General features: G+C 38.1%; 1 protein-coding gene across 7 annotated transcripts in view; it reads left to right on the top strand.

The window, feature by feature from the left end:
- Positions 1–18189, top strand: part of PTPN5 (protein tyrosine phosphatase non-receptor type 5) — an 86558-nt gene that overhangs the window by 48647 nt on the left and 19722 nt on the right. For all 7 annotated transcript variants that reach the window (XM_052694064.1, XM_052694061.1, XM_052694058.1 and 4 more), the window contains 8 exons: positions 2382–2563; positions 3408–3527; positions 5316–5399; positions 7481–7719; positions 10695–10884; positions 13675–13759; positions 16999–17078; positions 17552–17689. In XM_052694064.1, the coding sequence (XP_052550024.1) occupies positions 2402–2563; positions 3408–3527; positions 5316–5399; positions 7481–7719; positions 10695–10884; positions 13675–13759; positions 16999–17078; positions 17552–17689 (1098 nt within the window). In that variant the 5' untranslated portion in view covers positions 2382–2401. The remainder of the gene's footprint in view (positions 1–2381; positions 2564–3407; positions 3528–5315; positions 5400–7480; positions 7720–10694; positions 10885–13674; positions 13760–16998; positions 17079–17551; positions 17690–18189) is intronic.

Genomic DNA, 18189 nt, shown 5'->3' with positions numbered 1-18189 from the left:
GAGCTTGGAATCTGTGTTCTCTGGATGTCTTCCAAAAGGTATTTTATTTCTGCTTTGCAGATATTTTAGTGAAGCTTTTGGAAAGTGCATCCAACAAAAGCCATCACAGAGGCTTAGAAAAACAGTAAATTAATGGGTTTATCAGCCATGCTCATGGACTGAGGTGCATTATTTAATGCTGATGGAGGAAAAGTAGGACTTAAAACGTGTTTGGTAAAAACAGAAGGTTAGAGACTCGAAGTCACAATAAAGTATTTAGATAGACAATTCTGTACGTTTATCTCAGCCACGTGAATGTCTTCCTACATGGTTGGCAAAAATAATTCCTAACATCAATTTTCTGTCCCCGCTAAATTTCAACTTCTAGTTGCCAAACAGAACATGACCATTCCACAAACAAGCAAAACCAGAAAAAAACTGACAGATAGTAACAAGGGTTTTCCCCTTTGTTCTTGTCAACATTGAAGGTGTTTAGGCAGCCACGACTAGAGACATGGCTGCTATGTTGTCATCTTGGCAGTCATTGAGTTTAGCTCTATGTGTCATGGTATCAGGGATGTTAGATGGGTGGTCAGTGTCTGTGGAAAAAAAGGACTGCATCTGGGCTCTGTATGTTTCTTGGAGGGGGTGTCGTGAGACTCTGTTTGTTACTGGCTGGACCCTGAGGGATGGACACAGATTTCCCTTGACCTCTTCAGCTGTGTTCCACAAACTGCCTGCTTTTTATTAACAAGTGCTACTTCATAGCTCATGTCTTCCAGCATTTGAGGTGTACAGATGAAAGTGAAGAGAAATTTACCACTGTGAGAAATACAGGCTGGAATTGTCGTCTGTTTTTACCTTTTTACTTTCATCTATTTCCATGTTTTATCGGCATATGTTTAATATGAAAAAGATGGTATTGGTGCTGATTGCTGTGCTGAGTCTTCCCTGGCTAATAGTCTATCAGTTAATTCCATATATACCTACAGTGTAAAGCTTGTATAGCTGAGTGTGTGTATCTAGATGTGCATTTTCATACTTCCTGAGAAATACCTGCAAAAAGGTGCTGAAAATAACTACCCAGAGCCACTTAGACCCCTCACAGCCTTCTTAGGCTATTCCCCATCACAAACTGAGTGGAGATAGTTTGAATATAAGAAACAAGTAACCTGATCTCTTGCAAAAGTACTGGGTAGTACACACTGATGACCTTTTTGGTTTGGGGCAGCTAAGGGAATAGAGAGCATTGTAGGAAATCATTAATGTTTCCCAAGTGCCTTGTTCGTTTATGCAGGGATGTCATAAGGTCTATTTCAGTGAAGGGAGAGAAAACAGCCTGAGAGTGGGAATAAGAATCTCTTAGAAATTAAAAGCCCATATTCCTGTCTGCTGTCATGATTTAGAGGTTAAACAGTGCATTTCCCTGAATCTTTGTCATACTGATGTCCAGACTGATGCCATGAATGTTTCATTTGCCTAATTAGAATTGTGCCTCATTTATGAATACTTTTCTGACATTATGACTATTCTGACACATTGAGAGAAATACCTGAAGGAAGCATTCAGTAGAAACCTCACCTCCACAAACCACAGGAAGGCCAACAGTGTTGCCATTACCTGGGCACTCATGGCTTGCTTTGGCTTAAGGATAATATTGTGGATAGAGCAACCTTGGGATTTTGCTCACGTGGAATGATGTAGATCACTAGTACTTACTTCGGAGATGGGTCTGATCTTTTATCTAATTATTATCTTAATTATTGTCTACGCATTATGTTTAAAATAATGCTGCTGAGGAGTTCACCACACCAGTGCATTTGTCCATTAAATGAAATAGCACTGCAGTGTTATCAAATAACTCCTAGATACAAATCCATCCAAAAAGTACGTTATTATAATTTGTCCTTTATTAGTGCCATAGGACACCTAGCCAAAATCCAGAGCTACGGAAACACATGTGAGCATGAGTCTCTATCTCAGAATTTTTTAATCACATTAGGCAAAGAGAAATAATGGGAAAGGAAGAAACTGAGGCAGGGAGGAACAAAATGCCACCATGTGACTGGAACTAGAAAGTAGGATAAATGGTTACTTTAAGAGTAGAAAACAAAAAGGTGCAGCAATGTAAATGAGAATGTATTAACAACAAAGCCTAGGATCTGCCCCTCTGGAAAGAAAGAGGAAAATAATTTATCCACCCACACTCGCTTTTTTCTGACAAAGGCAGGTGAATACAGCTATGCTAATAGATTGTGACGCTCGCAACCCTGAGCTGCACTTACTGATGCAGAACTGAGAGGTACCCATCGTCTTTAGGAAAATAATAGCTCCAGCAGCATTTGCAGTGGCTGCAGGGTTATGTGCTATTCATTCCCTGCACATGTTGTTTTCATGTGAAGGTCTTTACAATCCAGCTGTGATGGAGTCAATGGGTGAAGCTCAAGAGCAACAAGAACAGCTGAACGGGAAGGAGCAGTCGCTGAAAACCACCCAGAAAACTGCATTGCTTGCTTGGGCTGCCTGGTGGAATGGATTAATGACTGGAGACAGCATGTATCTGTTTGTCCTCTCTCAGATACTGGTAAGGAAGCTTCTTGTCGCTTTGAAATGATGGGACGCTTCTTATAAGCTTTCTTGGCTTTGCAGGATTCATGGTGGACATAACAGTGGATTTAACTGTAGTTGTCTTATTTCTGCAGCCACTTGCCTCACCCTTTCTTTGCTAACAGCCCCTGCTTTGGGTTTCCCAGTCTCTTGTCCCATTCTCTTCCCTTTTAAAAATTTCACCATCTCACAATAGATGAATCTTCTGCAACTGATCTATATGAGGGTAAATAACAGTCTTGTTGAAAAATGGTCTGAGTAGTGCATCCTTTTTAAAGTCTTTTGAGATAGGAAGTGAGTTCTGTGAGAGCATTAAATATAATATTATTGCTTTTATTATTTTGTGTTAATTGTGTAGTATACGGCAACCTTAAGTGATTGAAATGAAATGCTTCAGTATGTGTGTTTTTATGGGGATAAGTATTTAGACAAAGCTATTTGTGAAAGTTTTGCATAGTGTGAGATACACATTTTAATAATATAAAAAGTTCACTGAATTCCAGTTTTGATTTAAAAGTAGGAATTCTGAAAATTCAGAAGTCAGAGGGATCACTGCTCTTTAGAGGTACAGTCATTTTGCTAGTGTAGATCAGAGTAAGCTTTCTGTTCTCATTGATAAGCATCTAGATCGTGCTGGTTGAGCATTTATCACTCATCTTTCTATTTTTGTGAAATTAGAGTCTGGAAAATACCTGAATTCTTAAAGCAACAATGATGATCAACATAAGCTCAATGACAAGTAAATTAGTTAATTATGCAGTCTTGAAAAGAAATGTATAATGAGGAGAACTCATTATGTTTTTGTCTGATTGATTGCACAGCTTCTCTGCATGATGCTGTGGTACAGCACTTATGGGACCATCTCAGCAGCTCAGAATGCCTTTGACATGCTGTTTTACTTGCTTACCCCATTTGAACAGTTTTTGTCAGATCAAGGAGGGGTAAGTGTCTTTGCTCATCTCTCTGTTGAGATGGTTGTTGTCATTAGCCTTAGTTGATGCTCATGTCTTTGGACTAAATGTGTAGTACATCTGTGTTTCTAATAATGTAGTGATTGTGCATTGTGTGTGTGTGTTCTGAAATAGTGGAAAATGTTTTCTGAAAATAGATCCATATTTTGTCTTCAAAAAACAGGGCCAGATTTTTGGCTGTGATGTTAGATAAACATAGGAATTTTTTTCCTACTGTGCAAATTATTGCAAATGAAACAAACCAATGAGAGATCAGCCTTATAATGCTTCATCTGCATGAAGGGAGAGCATGGAACTCCTTTTATTGGGAGAGATAGAAGCTTAAATTCTTGGAAGAAATGGATGAATCCACACAAAGGATGCAAACTGTGAAATGCTCAGTCACTAAATTCTGTTTTTATTCAGTTTAAAACATATCTGTATGTGTAAAAATATTTCAGGTATATGAGGAGTACACGTACAATTACATCTACAAAGCTACCTCAGTAAAATTGCTTAGCTTCTCACCATGGCATAATGACACAGATACCAGTATGATTCATTTGATTAATTACTGGGCTAATTATACCCAGTGCAGATTTTGCTATTGTGGACAGAGCATTAATTAAGTGGTGAGCAGCTACTGACAAAAATCAGATGAAATATAATTGCCCTCAGAATGTTTAGATTCATTGTATGTAATCTTTGTAAAGGAAGCTATGCAGTACAAATAGGAAATCTTACTCAGTACCTCTTGTGGCTGAAGTACAGTGGAGACTGCTTTCTGTATTCCCTTAAGTGTTTGAGCTGCATGTCACTTGCTCTTTTTATTTAAAAGTGCTTTGTCCTTTCTCAGTTGCATTTACTATGATGCATAATCAAAGCTCGATACAGAGCACTGCTTATTTCTTATTTTCAGTCAATCTATCATTAACAATTGCTTTTTCTTGCATAAAATCACTGATTTGTAAGATTTTGACTTAAAATGAATGTTCTATGAGTTCAGCATGGAGGAAAGTGATTCGTAGCAAGCACCACAAGAACACCCAAGTGTGCCTCTATGCAGATGTTCATGTATATCTTTAAAAATTATTTATTATAGCATTACTCACCATATGAATTTAGACTTGAAAACAGTAAGGTCAAACAAATTTGACATTTAAATAAACAAGACCTCTTAACTATTAATTTTCTCAATTTTCATTACTGGTAGATCAGAAATAGTAAATTTCCTTGCACACTAAAGTTCATTAAAATCATGTTTTACACATAGTACTGAGAGTAAGGATGAACTCTGATGTGCCTAAATAAGACCAGAACTGTGGAGTGAATTTCACTGCAAGTGAAGTGCTGTGAATGAACCTGATGACAAAGTCCTCTGTGCCTGGGTTTTATGTAAGAACCTATAAACACAGAAGCAGTACTAAACATAGTTCAAAGCATTCTGCCAGGGAATAAAATTAAATTGACTGGGGCAATGTAACACGGATCCAGGCTGCAAAATTCAGCAGTGATTCCGAATCTCAATGTTGGGAATATATAAGGTGAGGACATGTTCATTGTTCTGCAACAGTCCTCACAGTAGAAACCACCTTAAGATGTGGTTTCAATTTGAATCTTCTTGAAAGCCTGGCATTTTTCTGTTGGTGGTGTTGGCAGCTTTCACAGATATGATTAGTCTACATGGAAAATCCAAGAATGGTAAATATCAAGAACACGTATGCAGATGTTACACTGTGTCTTAAAGCACTTTATGGTATCAATTCTGTTGTTTTGCAGGATCTAACTAGAATTGGGAATGTTGTGATATCGTATATCCTACTGTCCTTAGTTTCTCTAGGACTGCTACTTGTTGGATCTCTGGTAAGTACAGTACTGTGCAAGCTGTTTCATGCACTTTTTCAAGTGAGTTTTTATAAAATGTCTAGTTTACTGAAAGTTATTGATGTTATCCTCAGGGTGATTTTAAAGCAACTATTTCTGTAAAATTACTGGCACGCTTTACATAGAGGAATCATGACTACGTTTATCCTTACTCAATTTCTTGATTAATTGTGGATTACAGTGACAGTTTTTATTTTCTCTATCTACAGATGGGCTAAGTGTTTTCATTTAGAATAGAAAGCATGTGGTCCAGTAAAGGAACCATCTAAAATTGCTGCCTTATGCAGAGCATCTGTTGACTGAAGTGGTAGAAGAAGCTGTTGCAGAGCACCAGTATGCTTACCAGAGTAATGCTCTTGTAGATAGATATAGGCCAAGACCCCAGGTGTAGGACAAGATTAGTGGCATGACCATTAACCTAATTAACTGACAACCACTGTGGAGCAGGATGATTGCACTGCTTTTCTCCCCTGTGTAGATGTCACAAAGATGTGCATTAGATGGTGCTGGGGAAAATTCTTTCATTTTAGGGAGCCATAACTAAATATGACATTTCTTATCCCTCTACACTGTTCTGTTAGGATGGAAATGCAGGTAGAAAATAATCACCTCCTGTCCTTATAGTAGAATATTTTCAGGCCACTCAGGAAGCTGAAGCCATGCAATGTGCATGCAGTTGGACTGATATGCAGTATAATCAATTAAATCTTAGAATCACAGGTTAGTTGGACGGGAGATCTGGAGTTGAGTTTGCCAATCCAACATCTGGTTTTGAGACGGGGCTGCTGCCAACACTTTGTAAGGTAGCCAAACATTTTTCTACATGGGTTTTGAAAACCTCTAGGGAAAGAGATGTATCACCTCTCTAGATATCTAGATATTATGCTTTAACCATGTGGCACGCTTGGGGAAGAAGTTTATTTTAATGTCTGATCTTAATTTCCCGTTCTGCAGCTTGTGGCCATCATATCTTGTGGTTTCACCTCTGTAGCAGCTCTTAAAATTGCAGTCATAACATTGGAACACAGTACACGTCCTGTGCAGTCAGAGCAATGGTCCATCTTTCCCAGTATCTTCTCTCTGATAGTGACATTAGGAGGAACTGTTCAGAGAGCATATGAACCTGGTCTCTTCCTGCTTATTATCTTGGTCTCCTTCTCTTCACAGGTCATGCTGAGCAGCAATTTGAAAATGTCTCTTTATCAGTGTTTAGGGAATAAGTGTAAAATAGTCATTAGCAGAACACTGGAAATGATGTAGTGATGTACCTAAGCAGGATTTCTGAAATACTAGCCTCGTAGACAACAGACAGTTGTGTGAAGATTGTTTTCTTCTTTGTCTCAACTAAGGATTTTTTGTTTTTGTTTTTGCCTCATTGAAGAGGCTTCTAATTAATATATAATACAAAATTTTAATACCTCATTTGTCCTAGAATTTCTCAGGATTTATTATTATATGACTATATCATGTTTAAATCTGACAATTACATTGCAAAACATGCCTCACTAATGGCCAAAAAATTATTTTGGTGTTCTGAGACTCAAAACAACTTGCATCAAACTTTAGACCTACAAAAAATGATGGACTTATATATGAATTTAGACTAGACTGCCAGATTATCAAAGATGCGCAGCTCAGGAAAATTATGTTTACCTTAAATCAAGTGTATCTGCATTTTAGGTGAAAAAGAACATTAAGTGAGGAGAGGAATTTATAGTACATTCTGATTTTGTAAACAAGTCTGTGAAAGGTAAGCAAGTGAACAAAAGGGCAGTGGTGTCACGTTGGCTTCCATGTGATGATCACAAGCACATTCTGCTTCCGCTGTATTCCTGAGCCTGACCAGCTCTGTGGAAACCTCTGTGGCTGAAAGCAGATTTGAATCCTTGTAACACATTACAAAGCTATTCCTGCGTAGAACATTCCTGTCCTCTTTGATACTATCCAATTCTGATGCATCATAATGAATTGGGATGCTGTCCTTGTGACCCATCCTCTAAGCTGTGTGCAAGGACTGGCATCAACCAGAAAGGGTTTTTTTAAATGTTTATTTCCTCCAGTTTTGGCATCTGCTCAGAGCTCGTCCAGACCCCCCCTTTCCGCTCCAGGAGGACAGACGCCAATCTGTGAGCCGGCAGCCTTCGTTCACGTACTCAGAGTGGACAGAAGATAAAAATGAGGATGACTTTCTAGACTTGGATCCTGTACCAGAGACCCCAGTCTTTGACTGTGTAATGGACATTAAAGTGGAGACAGATCCAGCTACTCTAACAGTTAAATCCGTGGGCTTGCAAGAAAGGTAGGGTAGATGTCCTGAACCAGGGGAATGCTTGGTTCCAGATTTTCTGGCTTAGTTCTGTGCCTAGTAGTAAGCTTTATTACCCTCATGAATGTCATTTTCAAATGTGGTTTTGAAGCTAAGCTGCTGCTTTATTACCTGTCTGTTTTCAGTCCATTCCTGACTATTAAGTGTGTTAATCAAAAATCATGCAATTTCCTGATAGCACTCTACAGGTCTTATGCAGAAGTGTCACTTGTTTCCTTGGTAAGATCCATTTGTTTGATCTGTCTCTTGCCATTTCCTAAGATGGCAACTGCATAGCATGAAATCCACTACAGAGCAGTGAAATCTTTTACAACTGGAAGATGGATCTTGTTAATTCTTCTTTTCTGCCACTTGTACTGAAGATTTGGTCTTCACTCCAAAAGCAAACCATAGTACAAAATATCTGCCCTAATTCGTCTATAAATTGAGTTACTCAAAAAGTGAATGAATTACTTTGAACTTAACCCAGTCATGGAATTTTAGGATGAGCTGATGTTCACTTCTTAAACCAGAAAGCAACAGTTTCTCAGAGAGATTCACAACTGGGGAAGAGCAGTTTTCAGACAAGAGGAAGACAGGAATGAATCAGTACTGTTTTGTATTGCATTTCTCCATCTTTGCTCATACATATTCCAGAAGGGCCACTGATTTAACATGCCTACCCTTTCTTATTCTGGGGACCACAGGAGAACTGAGTTTACATTGCTGGCAGCCTGTATTTTGTTTCTATGTTATGCTTTCAGTTGTCTTTGTGAAGCAGAATGAAGATATTTGGGATAGAAATCTCATACAGAAATTCTTCAAAGGTGATGTTATGGATAATTTTAGTGCAGGGCCCAAAATAGGAAAAAATATCACCCTTCTTTATTTTCAGTTCTTCCATCTCAATTGGAGTGCTAACCATAATTCTCATGTCTACAATTTAAAAGACAGAACTTAAATGATTTAAAAACATATGATAAGTTTCCAAAGGTCCACATGACACATTAAGAAAATGTTTTAGCAGAGGCTTTTAATTGTAGTGTAAGTTTAGAATGTTTTTCTCACACTTTATTTTTGTTTACATCCTTATTCCTCAAATGTCTTACTTTTTGCATTCTTCTGGTTTAAACATGATATTCCAGTTTTGCTGTTCTTCACTATGGGCAAGATTGAAATGTACCAGTCATTTGAGCTTTGAAGTATTCCTAATATCTTTCCATCCCTCTCTTTTTAAAAATGCTTGCATTTCTTCTTGCGTGGCAGCTATTCTTCAAGAAAGATGCTCACTCTTTCAAGGAAATCAGTGAATATTAAAGTATTGAATTACAATTAAAAATCAAGGAAGAAGAGATGTGAAGTGGGATAGCAGTTTCTTGAAGCTCTCTCAGTAGGTAGAATGTGTACACTAAGATGTAAAACAAACTTTTTTTCAACATATACAGGTGCTTGTGAAACCAGACAACATTTCAGGTTTGGGCTGTGCTCAGGCAGATTTCATTTACATCAAGCATTGGTCCCTCTTCCCTTGTGGTAGTGTTGTGTTAAATTATCTACCTACCCCTCTTTTTTTTTCTTGTTAATCCATCCTGCTTCTCCATCTTTCTTCCATCTCATTCTTAACCACCTACACCATTAAAAAGGGAATTAGTTATTAGCTGAGTTCAAAGAGCACTGGATGTTATTCTGGAAGAGACAGTCTCATTTCCTATGCTGAAGTAGTACTAGTATCTGTGTGTGTAGCCTCTGCTACCTTAAAAGAACTGAAAGCATTTGTTATCAAATGCAGTTATTTCTGGGGAGGGATGTAGTTAGCTGTTTAAAGCATAGGGGAGGATAGGTCAAAATATTTTGAAAAGGGCCACGAAAAGTTCAGTGTTTACCACTAGTGGTCATGTTTCATCCATAATCATTTACCCATAACTGTGAATCTTAGCAGGAGGCTGGCTGCACATTCTTTTGGAAAAACTCCTGAATCTAGAAAAGGGCTGTGATGCAAGTAACAACTTCTACCCATTTCTCTGTGAGCTGGTCATCCTTGTGTGTGTACATGTTTTTTGAGCAGCTCCTGCAAACATCTCCCAAGTAGATTTTGCCAGGTGAGTGAGTCATCAAAAATAGGTCTACTGAGTGGATGTATAGAACGTTAAATCCAGTAATCGTTGTGCTGTGTGATGTTCTTATGTTAAAGATGTTTGAAAATAGATTCACTGATGGCATTTGTGTCTCTCTTTGTCTATGACATGAGATTGACAGAAGCTCAGAAGTGCTTTACATATTTTCAATAAACAGTGCTGGCATTCTGACCTTTTTGTTTTGTTGTGTAGCTAACTTGCATAAATGCCACTAAAAATTCTACATGTTATAAACAGAGATGCTCTTAATTGTTTAAATACTGGAACTTCCTTTTTACCCTTCTCATGAATACTGTTGTGGAAAGAAAACTTTTTAGATTGAATAATTATCCAATGTTATGTCTAGCATCTCATGTATTTATTCATGTTGAACTGTAATGTTTATTCCAAGATCTTACCTTGCCGATATTGTCTGAGAGACTAAGAGATGGTTATTCAGTAGGATCTGGCCTGAAGAAAACTAATATATCACAGGTGAAAATCTTGGTCCAAATTGTCAGTCTGTCTTTAGCTTTTCCAAAATATCGCGCGATTTACACAAGTACGAAAACTTTCTGCAGTTGTCTTCTCAGTGCCTTTGACTAACAGGTTGCTTCGGTTTGGGTAACAAAATATAGTTGCCTTTTTAGGGACGATGCTTTGTCAGTGTGGGCTTTTGACAGTATTGACCTTCACATGCCAGTGTACAAAATGATCTTCTATTCTTATCTACGCAAGAAGCGTCACCAGTTTTTCAAAGTTACTTTTGTCAGAACTCTATCCATTGCTGATGTATACTGGCAGTGATAGGTCAGCCCATACTGTGGTAAGCAAACTGACTGCTCTGTTTTGCAGGAGGGGTTCCAATGTTTCACTCACGCTAGATATGTGTACCCCAGGCTGTTCTGAGCAAGGTTTTGGCTATATCATGTCACCACGCGAACAGTCAGCGCAAGAATATCTCCAGACAGCGTCAAACATTCTTACTGAAGAAGAACTGCACAAGAAAGCTCTGGATTCATTCATACTCCAGGCAGAATTCTTTGTGAGTATCTGACTCTTCTAGGGGGATCCAAAAAATAGAATATTGTGTGTTTTTCCTGAGCCCTGCAATTGTTTTCTGCGGGACTACAATTAATATATAGAAATTCCAATTCTATCAGTGAAATGAAAGCCTGAAATTCATCATCCATCAAAATGGTGATGCCTGAGAGCCTGAAGTGATCTTGTCACATAAAACCTACAGAATTGATTCTGGAAACAACAGCAGAGTGTTATTTTCACCAGACTTCTTCCTTCTTTTCCTCAATATATTACTTTCTGGTGAAAAATCAAAATCAAACTTTTTCACTATATAAGAAAAGCCTAGTTTGCTATAGATGTTGCTTCTTGAAATTTTGAGTCACCTTAGGCATTAAATTAGTCCGGATGCATGCTCTCTGCTGTTGAATGCTTCACATGAAGCTTTGTTTTAAGTAGCCTGAACATTCTCCAGATGACTGAAGCACAGAATGGCTAGGTCAGTCAGCTAGAGTCTTAAAAAGTAATTTTTTTGCAGAAGAAAAACAAGTATTTAACTAGCTGTAAAGTGCTCTGTTGGTTGCTCTTAGGATTCTGAAGTATGCATGTTTCCTTCTTTCACTCTATCCAACGCTACTTGAATCATAGAATCATAGAATCATTGAGAGAGAGCTCAGCCTTATTTGAGGGCAAAAAAAGTGCATCTACAGAGACAAAGCAAGGAGGTGCAAATTCGATTTCTACAATTAATTAATTAGGATAAAGACCAGATATATTTCAATGTAGTGAGCATGCTGGCTTTTTGGATCATTGCATTCCATCTGCGTCTCTTCCCTAATTGCTTCAGTCTCCATTAGAGTCATTGTTTGTAGCTAACAAAATAAATGAATAAAGATGCTGCAGAGCCCAGGAGTGTTATGTCTACTAAGCAGGGTTGCACAAGATGGGAGGTAACCAGGACGCAGTCTGCATGCTGGGGTATTTCAGAACATGGGATCAAGAGCTGCTGCAGCAAATGCTGCCTGCTCAGATATACTCTTAAGCACAGAATCTCAGTAGAGTGGGAGGAAGATAATGTTTTGCAGTATAGCACCCCTTTCAGCCTGCCTCCTCTGTGACTCTTCAAATGTCACTTGCTCTTGAGACTCTGAGATGAGAGAGATTGAACTGGTGTTTTAAAACAGGCTGACAGATATCTGTGGTGTATAACTTGCTTAGTGTGTTATGCAAGATGAAGAAAAGCAGCTTTTGGGTAGGCAACTCCTGATTGCTTTAAAGTAAAGTATGTTTTACTTGTTCAAGGGAGGAAATACTCAGTAAGTGTATGACTTGATGGCTGAAGAAATCCATGTGCAATTTGACCAATCTCACTATGGATTTCAAGCAAAGAAAATGATGTTAGAAGTAGAAATGTTTCTGTTCTTTGGCAGCTTTTGAGTGTGTTTTCCTTGTGTAGATAAAAATGCCATTTAATCAGAACTTCATTTCTGTAAATAAAAATAAAAACCTAGTTTATATGGAACAGTTATCACCAGATCTGTGGCGTATGTTTTCAATCTATGTCTACCCTGCTTGGTTTTTAAAGTGTAGATCCATGACAAAGCAAGTAGCTGTGTTTCACTTTGGAAAAGAAGTCAAATTTGTCATTTGCACAGCTAAGTCCTGAAATTCTTAAAACATTTGGAGTTCTTACTTACTCAGGCAAAGTTCCTTTGATTTTAACAACAATTCAAGTGGTGAATGAGTAAGTTCCAAAAAGAGACCATAGAGCTTGACTCAGGTAGATTTTTTTAAGTACTAAGTAACAAAGAAGGGAAAGCATGAAGACCTCATTCCCATGCAGCTCCTCAAATTGAGAGGAAACTATTTCCATCAGATGTTTTATCATTAATTGCTTCTCTTTAAGGCCAAGTACGCTCAGTACTATATGAGACAGAATACAGATAATCTTCTATAGTTTCAGAATTTAACATCTCTGCTTATCTAAATTCCCAGACTTCACCACCGGTATGTTCAGTACTACTGGCCTCTCAAATCATGTTCTGCAACTATACTGTTCAAGCTCTGTGATCTACTTTTCTGTTGAGACTGTTGAGACTCCTGTCTTTTCACATGCCTACTGTCACCAGCTGACGGAAAGTCTTGTTTGTCCCTGGCTGTCAGTGGCCACATAAGTACAGAAAATGAGCACTGGAGAACAACAAACCCCTCTAATTTCATGTTTCCTTTAGAATGGCAGTATAGACAGCAGGTAGTCTCTTAACACCTTGCTCATGGAGCTGTAAAATGTAGTGAGCAAAAAAAGATATACACCCCTGCCTAGCTCCATAGCGTCAGGTCAGTACACCTTACTGTCATAGTTTGTGTCATCTTTTGTTGCTTGTGAGTGTCACTAGCAGATGAGTTCCTTCCACCTTCAGAGAGGAAGGAGCATGAGTCAGAAAGGGTGGTGTCTGAGGTCCATCACTTTTGGAATAAAGTATCTTACGTACCACGTTTAGCTTAGTTCTGTGCCTACGCTTGCAAAATACGCTTCTAATAATATGAAGAGCTAACAAAATGCTGTCTCGCATATTACTTAATGAATTAGTCACTATGAGCATTTTTGTATTAAGGATTTTAGAAAAGAAAGCCAGTGACAGTAAAAGGAAACATCACTCATATTTTAGTAATAAGTTGTTAGAAGTACCGTACCATATGTCCCACTTGACTTCATCACTTTGCCTCCCTAACAGACAGGACATAATGGGTTTTTTTTTAATTCCTCTTGTGAGTCTAATGACAACATACTCTGTGTTGGTTTTTTTTTGAGCAGGAAATTCCAATGAACTTTGTTGATCCAAAGGAATATGATATTCCAGGCCTGGTGCGGAAGAATCGCTACAAAACAATTCTTCCAAGTAAGTTTCTGCTTTTTTAAGACAGTAAAACGTGTTGGTCTATTCCATGTGCTGAAAGGTTTTGCAGTCTCCCTTCCAGGATACATCAAGTGTGCTGTACTGTCCAAAAGCCATGTTTATGAAGCAGCAACATGTCTTCTAAGTGTAAATCAAGTTTCAAAGGACATACAGAGCATGAGCAATCTAAGATTGACAAAATATCATTAGCACTTAAGTTTTTAAGTTGTGAGGATTACATCATTTAATGCTGTTTACAATCTCTGTCCAAGAAATTGGCGTGTTTATTCAAGTGCTACTTAGTGGTTTCTTTGATAAACTCCTGTAGGAGGACTATGTTCTATCAACATTATTTTCTTGAGCAATGTTTTTCTGAGACTCATGCTCTCACTTGGCATTTTGAAGTATCAGGAGTTGATCTGGTGGCATTAAGATATTGAAGAAAATCCAACTCTTTATTTTCTTTTACATTATTTTTATTTGTAGCCAAGAGTAGGAGTTCTGAGAATCATTCTGGTACAAAAATTTTTAAGAATCATGATTTTCCCTGGTGTGTTAGCTGAAGATGCAATTAGATGTCATGCCTCATTTCTGTTGTAAACTGCTGTTGGAAAATGCCACCATTAGCTACAGTTACCTTTATTTGCAAAGACCAAATTGTTCAGTGTCACATTAGTGAAGATCAGTTCAGAGAAGTGAAAGGCGTGTGTTTACCTGTTGTTTTAGGCAATGAATCTGGATTGGGAATAGTTCCAGAAAAAGTGGTGGTGGGTTGGGCTTTTTGTTTTGTTTTTTTTTGTTGTTGTTTTTTTCACTCTGGATTTACAACTCCAGCCAACTGCAGTCCATGATTCCATGTACGCTACCCTTCTGATGGCTTTGTACTCCACCTTAGATCAGAAGTATGAAGCACCCAAATAGATATTTCATAATTTCTGTGCTAATGACTAAGATGAATAATTCAAGAATTAATTAATATGCTGCTTTTGCTGGAAAGGGAAGATTGCAGAAGTTACTGGTGACTATGAATGTCCAAATATCTAGATTTTGAAGTGCTCTATATATTCTGAATTTGCTATCTAATGTGTACTTTGAGCGTTGGATCCACTTTAAATATTCTATATTGTGTTTTTTAAATCAAAAAGCATATTTACTACCATTTTTCACAGATTCTTCCAGAGATGTAAACAGATGCCAACATACTACCATATATTTTTAAGCATGATCGCTCCAGAAGTCAATTATTTGCTGGAAACTTCATCTCAGCCTTATGGATAATTGTGGCAGATAATGCTGTTGCTTTGATGTCTCCATATAACTAGTTGCTACTCTACTGTGCCTCCTAGAATTAATAAACATTCCATGCTCATAATTTTTTTTTCCTGAATTCAATAACCATCAGTCAGTGTGCAATGTTATGTTCCTGTCTATGATCAGGGGGTGGCTTGTTGTATTTGAGGAGTGAAATGGGCTGATCATGTTCACTTTTATCCAACTACTTCCATTTTGAGGGATATGCCAGTGCCAGACATTAAAAAAGAATCCTGTTTATACTTCACAATTAAACGCTGGTGATCCCACTGATTTGTTCATGCACAAGGCAGGAGGGGGAATTAAGGCATGATGAGGGGGAAGTTCAGTGCTTTTCATATTTCAACCATCCACTGACTGGTTTCTGAGTACCCTGTACCAAACGTAGCCTGCTCTGCCTTGTGTACCAACCTAGTGTTCCTCCAAGCTCTAGATGCAGGCAGCACTACTGGCAGGAACTGCTGAACGATCTGCAGCACAACGATCTTGAGCAACTGATTATCCTATGGAACAGCACATGCTTGATTAACAAACCAGATTCAAAAATTCAAACCCCTAATACAAAAACCTGAAAATAACTAAGATTCCTTTGCCAGCTACATATCCAGCAGCAATCTAGGCTGTTATCATTACAAGGTGAGCGGTCACTTATGATAATGATATGTTTCTTGCAACCCTCAAGATAATTGTAGTAAGTGAGAGACATGATAGTAGTCTTGATGTATCAATTAGATGGAATTCATCTAATTTATATTTATTTCATAGTAAATTCTTTTTGCAGATTCTCAAATCTCACAACTGGTAGTAGAGAGAGTTAGTAGGTGACTTTTGGATGACAGAAGGATAGCTCTGGAAAAATGCCAAGCTAAGAAGGTTGATGTGGATATTTCATAAGTTTGAAGCTGCTTGTTAGCAGGCAGTCCTCTTCTGGGAAGAGCACTGTGTAATTTCCTTGAAAATTATAACTTTTCTCTAGGGCATTTGCAGGCGCTTTTTGATCAAATAGAGAAGAGCCTTGTTACAGAATCCACTATGTGCTGCACAACATATTGCTGTTCTTAGAAGGGGGAAAATCATGCAGTCATTACCCGAGCTTGAGCAGGTTCCATAAAACCCACACAAAGATACTTTATACAACAGTCTTCACTACCTAGTCCAGTAAGATCTAAACATCTGGCAACTAGTGTTGCCTTTTAAAGGCACAACTTGTGGGCTTTCAGAAGTAGTCATTAAAAAGCAGACCATCTCCTGTCTCACTATCTCCCCAGTACTAGGGAGGTGAACTGGGAAGGAACTGTATTTCAGAGGAACTCAGTAGTTTCAGTACTTCTGTTTTATAAAACAGTATCTGTTAATATATTTGTTCTGTAGATCACATAACGTTGTGACTCTAATATCTTATAATAGATAACATGAATCAGATCTGTCTGAGGACAGTGTTTATACCGTGTTATAGTACAGTAGAAACCACTGCGTGCTTGGTTCTTTTTGCTTGACCCAATATCATACCATTTTTGCTTATTTATTATTTTGTCCTGGTTTTTGAGCAGGCTCCATTTTATTTTTAATGAAGATGTTATCTGTTGTTTGTTTTTACATTCTCTTGGTGGTGCACTGTTGCTGTTTGCTAATTGGTACTGAACAAGGGAATTGATACTGCTCTAGAATCACGGTGATCACTGCTTCTACAACAGGAGGAATGAAACAGGCTTCAGAGTGGGTAAAATTATCAGAGAAGGTTGAATGACTCCCAGTCACTCTTCACCTTGTTTTGCTTTAACGTTTAACACTGGATTTTTCCAAGGTCACTGACACCTGTTCTGATGACCATAAATGTGTGTAAATGTCTCTCTGTACAAAATTATCTTGTAACTCTCTTTCTCCTCTGTCAGCAAATGATAAACTATTGCTTATCTGTTTACACATTTCAGATCCTCACAGCAGAGTGTGCCTTACCTCAGCTGATCAGGACGACCCCCTTAGCTCTTACATCAATGCTAACTACATCAGGGTAAGAGCTCAGCAATCTGTCTGCCTGGCCTCTATCAGCCAATATTAATGTAAACAGATTTGCAGCATCCACTTACTTTTAAAGGCATTTTATCTGATCTGATTGCTCTCTCCTGCTTACGTTATCTGAAAACTAAATCTCTAAGTGCAATTTTACAGGTTCATACCAGACAAAAATACAGTTCTGCCCTTCTTGATGAAAACTGCTTGTCAGTTGATCTGAACTGCATGCTGGAAGATAAGCCTCAGTAAGCGTGTTGACGTGGCTAGAGTTATTTCAAGGCTCTGGACTTTCATTGCTGAAGCTATGACAGCATAGTGCTTTTCCTCTATGTACGTATGTGCAGGAGAGAAGGGAAGAACTGATTTTGTAGAGTCTTTATTCCAACCAGCTTTTAAAAAATGAACCTTCAAGATTGGGAGTGGACATCCCTATTAAACGATATTAACAATCTCTTGTCGTTCTCTTGGCAGGGCTATGGAGGAGAGGAGAAGGTATATATTGCTACTCAGGGACCGATAGTTAACACTGTCAGTGATTTCTGGAGAATGGTGTGGCAGGAGCGTTCTCCCATCATTGTCATGATTACCAATATAGAAGAGATGAATGAGGTAATGGTATTACATATAGTATATATTTTTCTGTACTCTGGATGTATTTTGGCACAGATGCTAACCGAATAAGTGAACTGAACTTAGTTCAGTGGCCTCTACAATCAGAACAAGAATTTAAATTCTTTAGGACTAGGGAAAATGTGGGCTTCTCCTCTTTCAGTTTAATTTACTGAAAGTCTTGTTTTTGTCTCTGACTTAGCCTACAGCTGGTTTTGCCATTTTTCCTTTCCCAGTTGTCCTGAAGTCTTTCCAAACTGAACTCCATTTGCTCACTTGAAGTTTTCTTTAAAGGACTCAAAAAGGATTCTGATCTACCTCTGTTTGGTCTAGTCTTCGATCAACAGTGTCTGTGTTGTTTTTTTTTTCCTTGCATTTATTATGATTCAGTGTCTAATAGCCACCTTATACACCTGTCCCTGACTTGTGGAAGTTGGTATTTATAGTAATCAACAACTAGAGCTGACGTGGAGTCCATTTTCCTGAAACATGTCTAAGAA

The sequence above is a fragment of the Tympanuchus pallidicinctus genome, unplaced genomic scaffold (genome assembly GCF_026119805.1).
Source record: "Tympanuchus pallidicinctus isolate F22 unplaced genomic scaffold, pur_lepc_1.0 scaffold3, whole genome shotgun sequence".
Classification (NCBI taxonomy): Eukaryota; Metazoa; Chordata; class Aves; order Galliformes; family Phasianidae; genus Tympanuchus; species Tympanuchus pallidicinctus.
The sequence above is the reverse complement of the archived record's forward strand: the minus strand, read 5'-3'. Positions and strand labels throughout refer to the sequence as shown.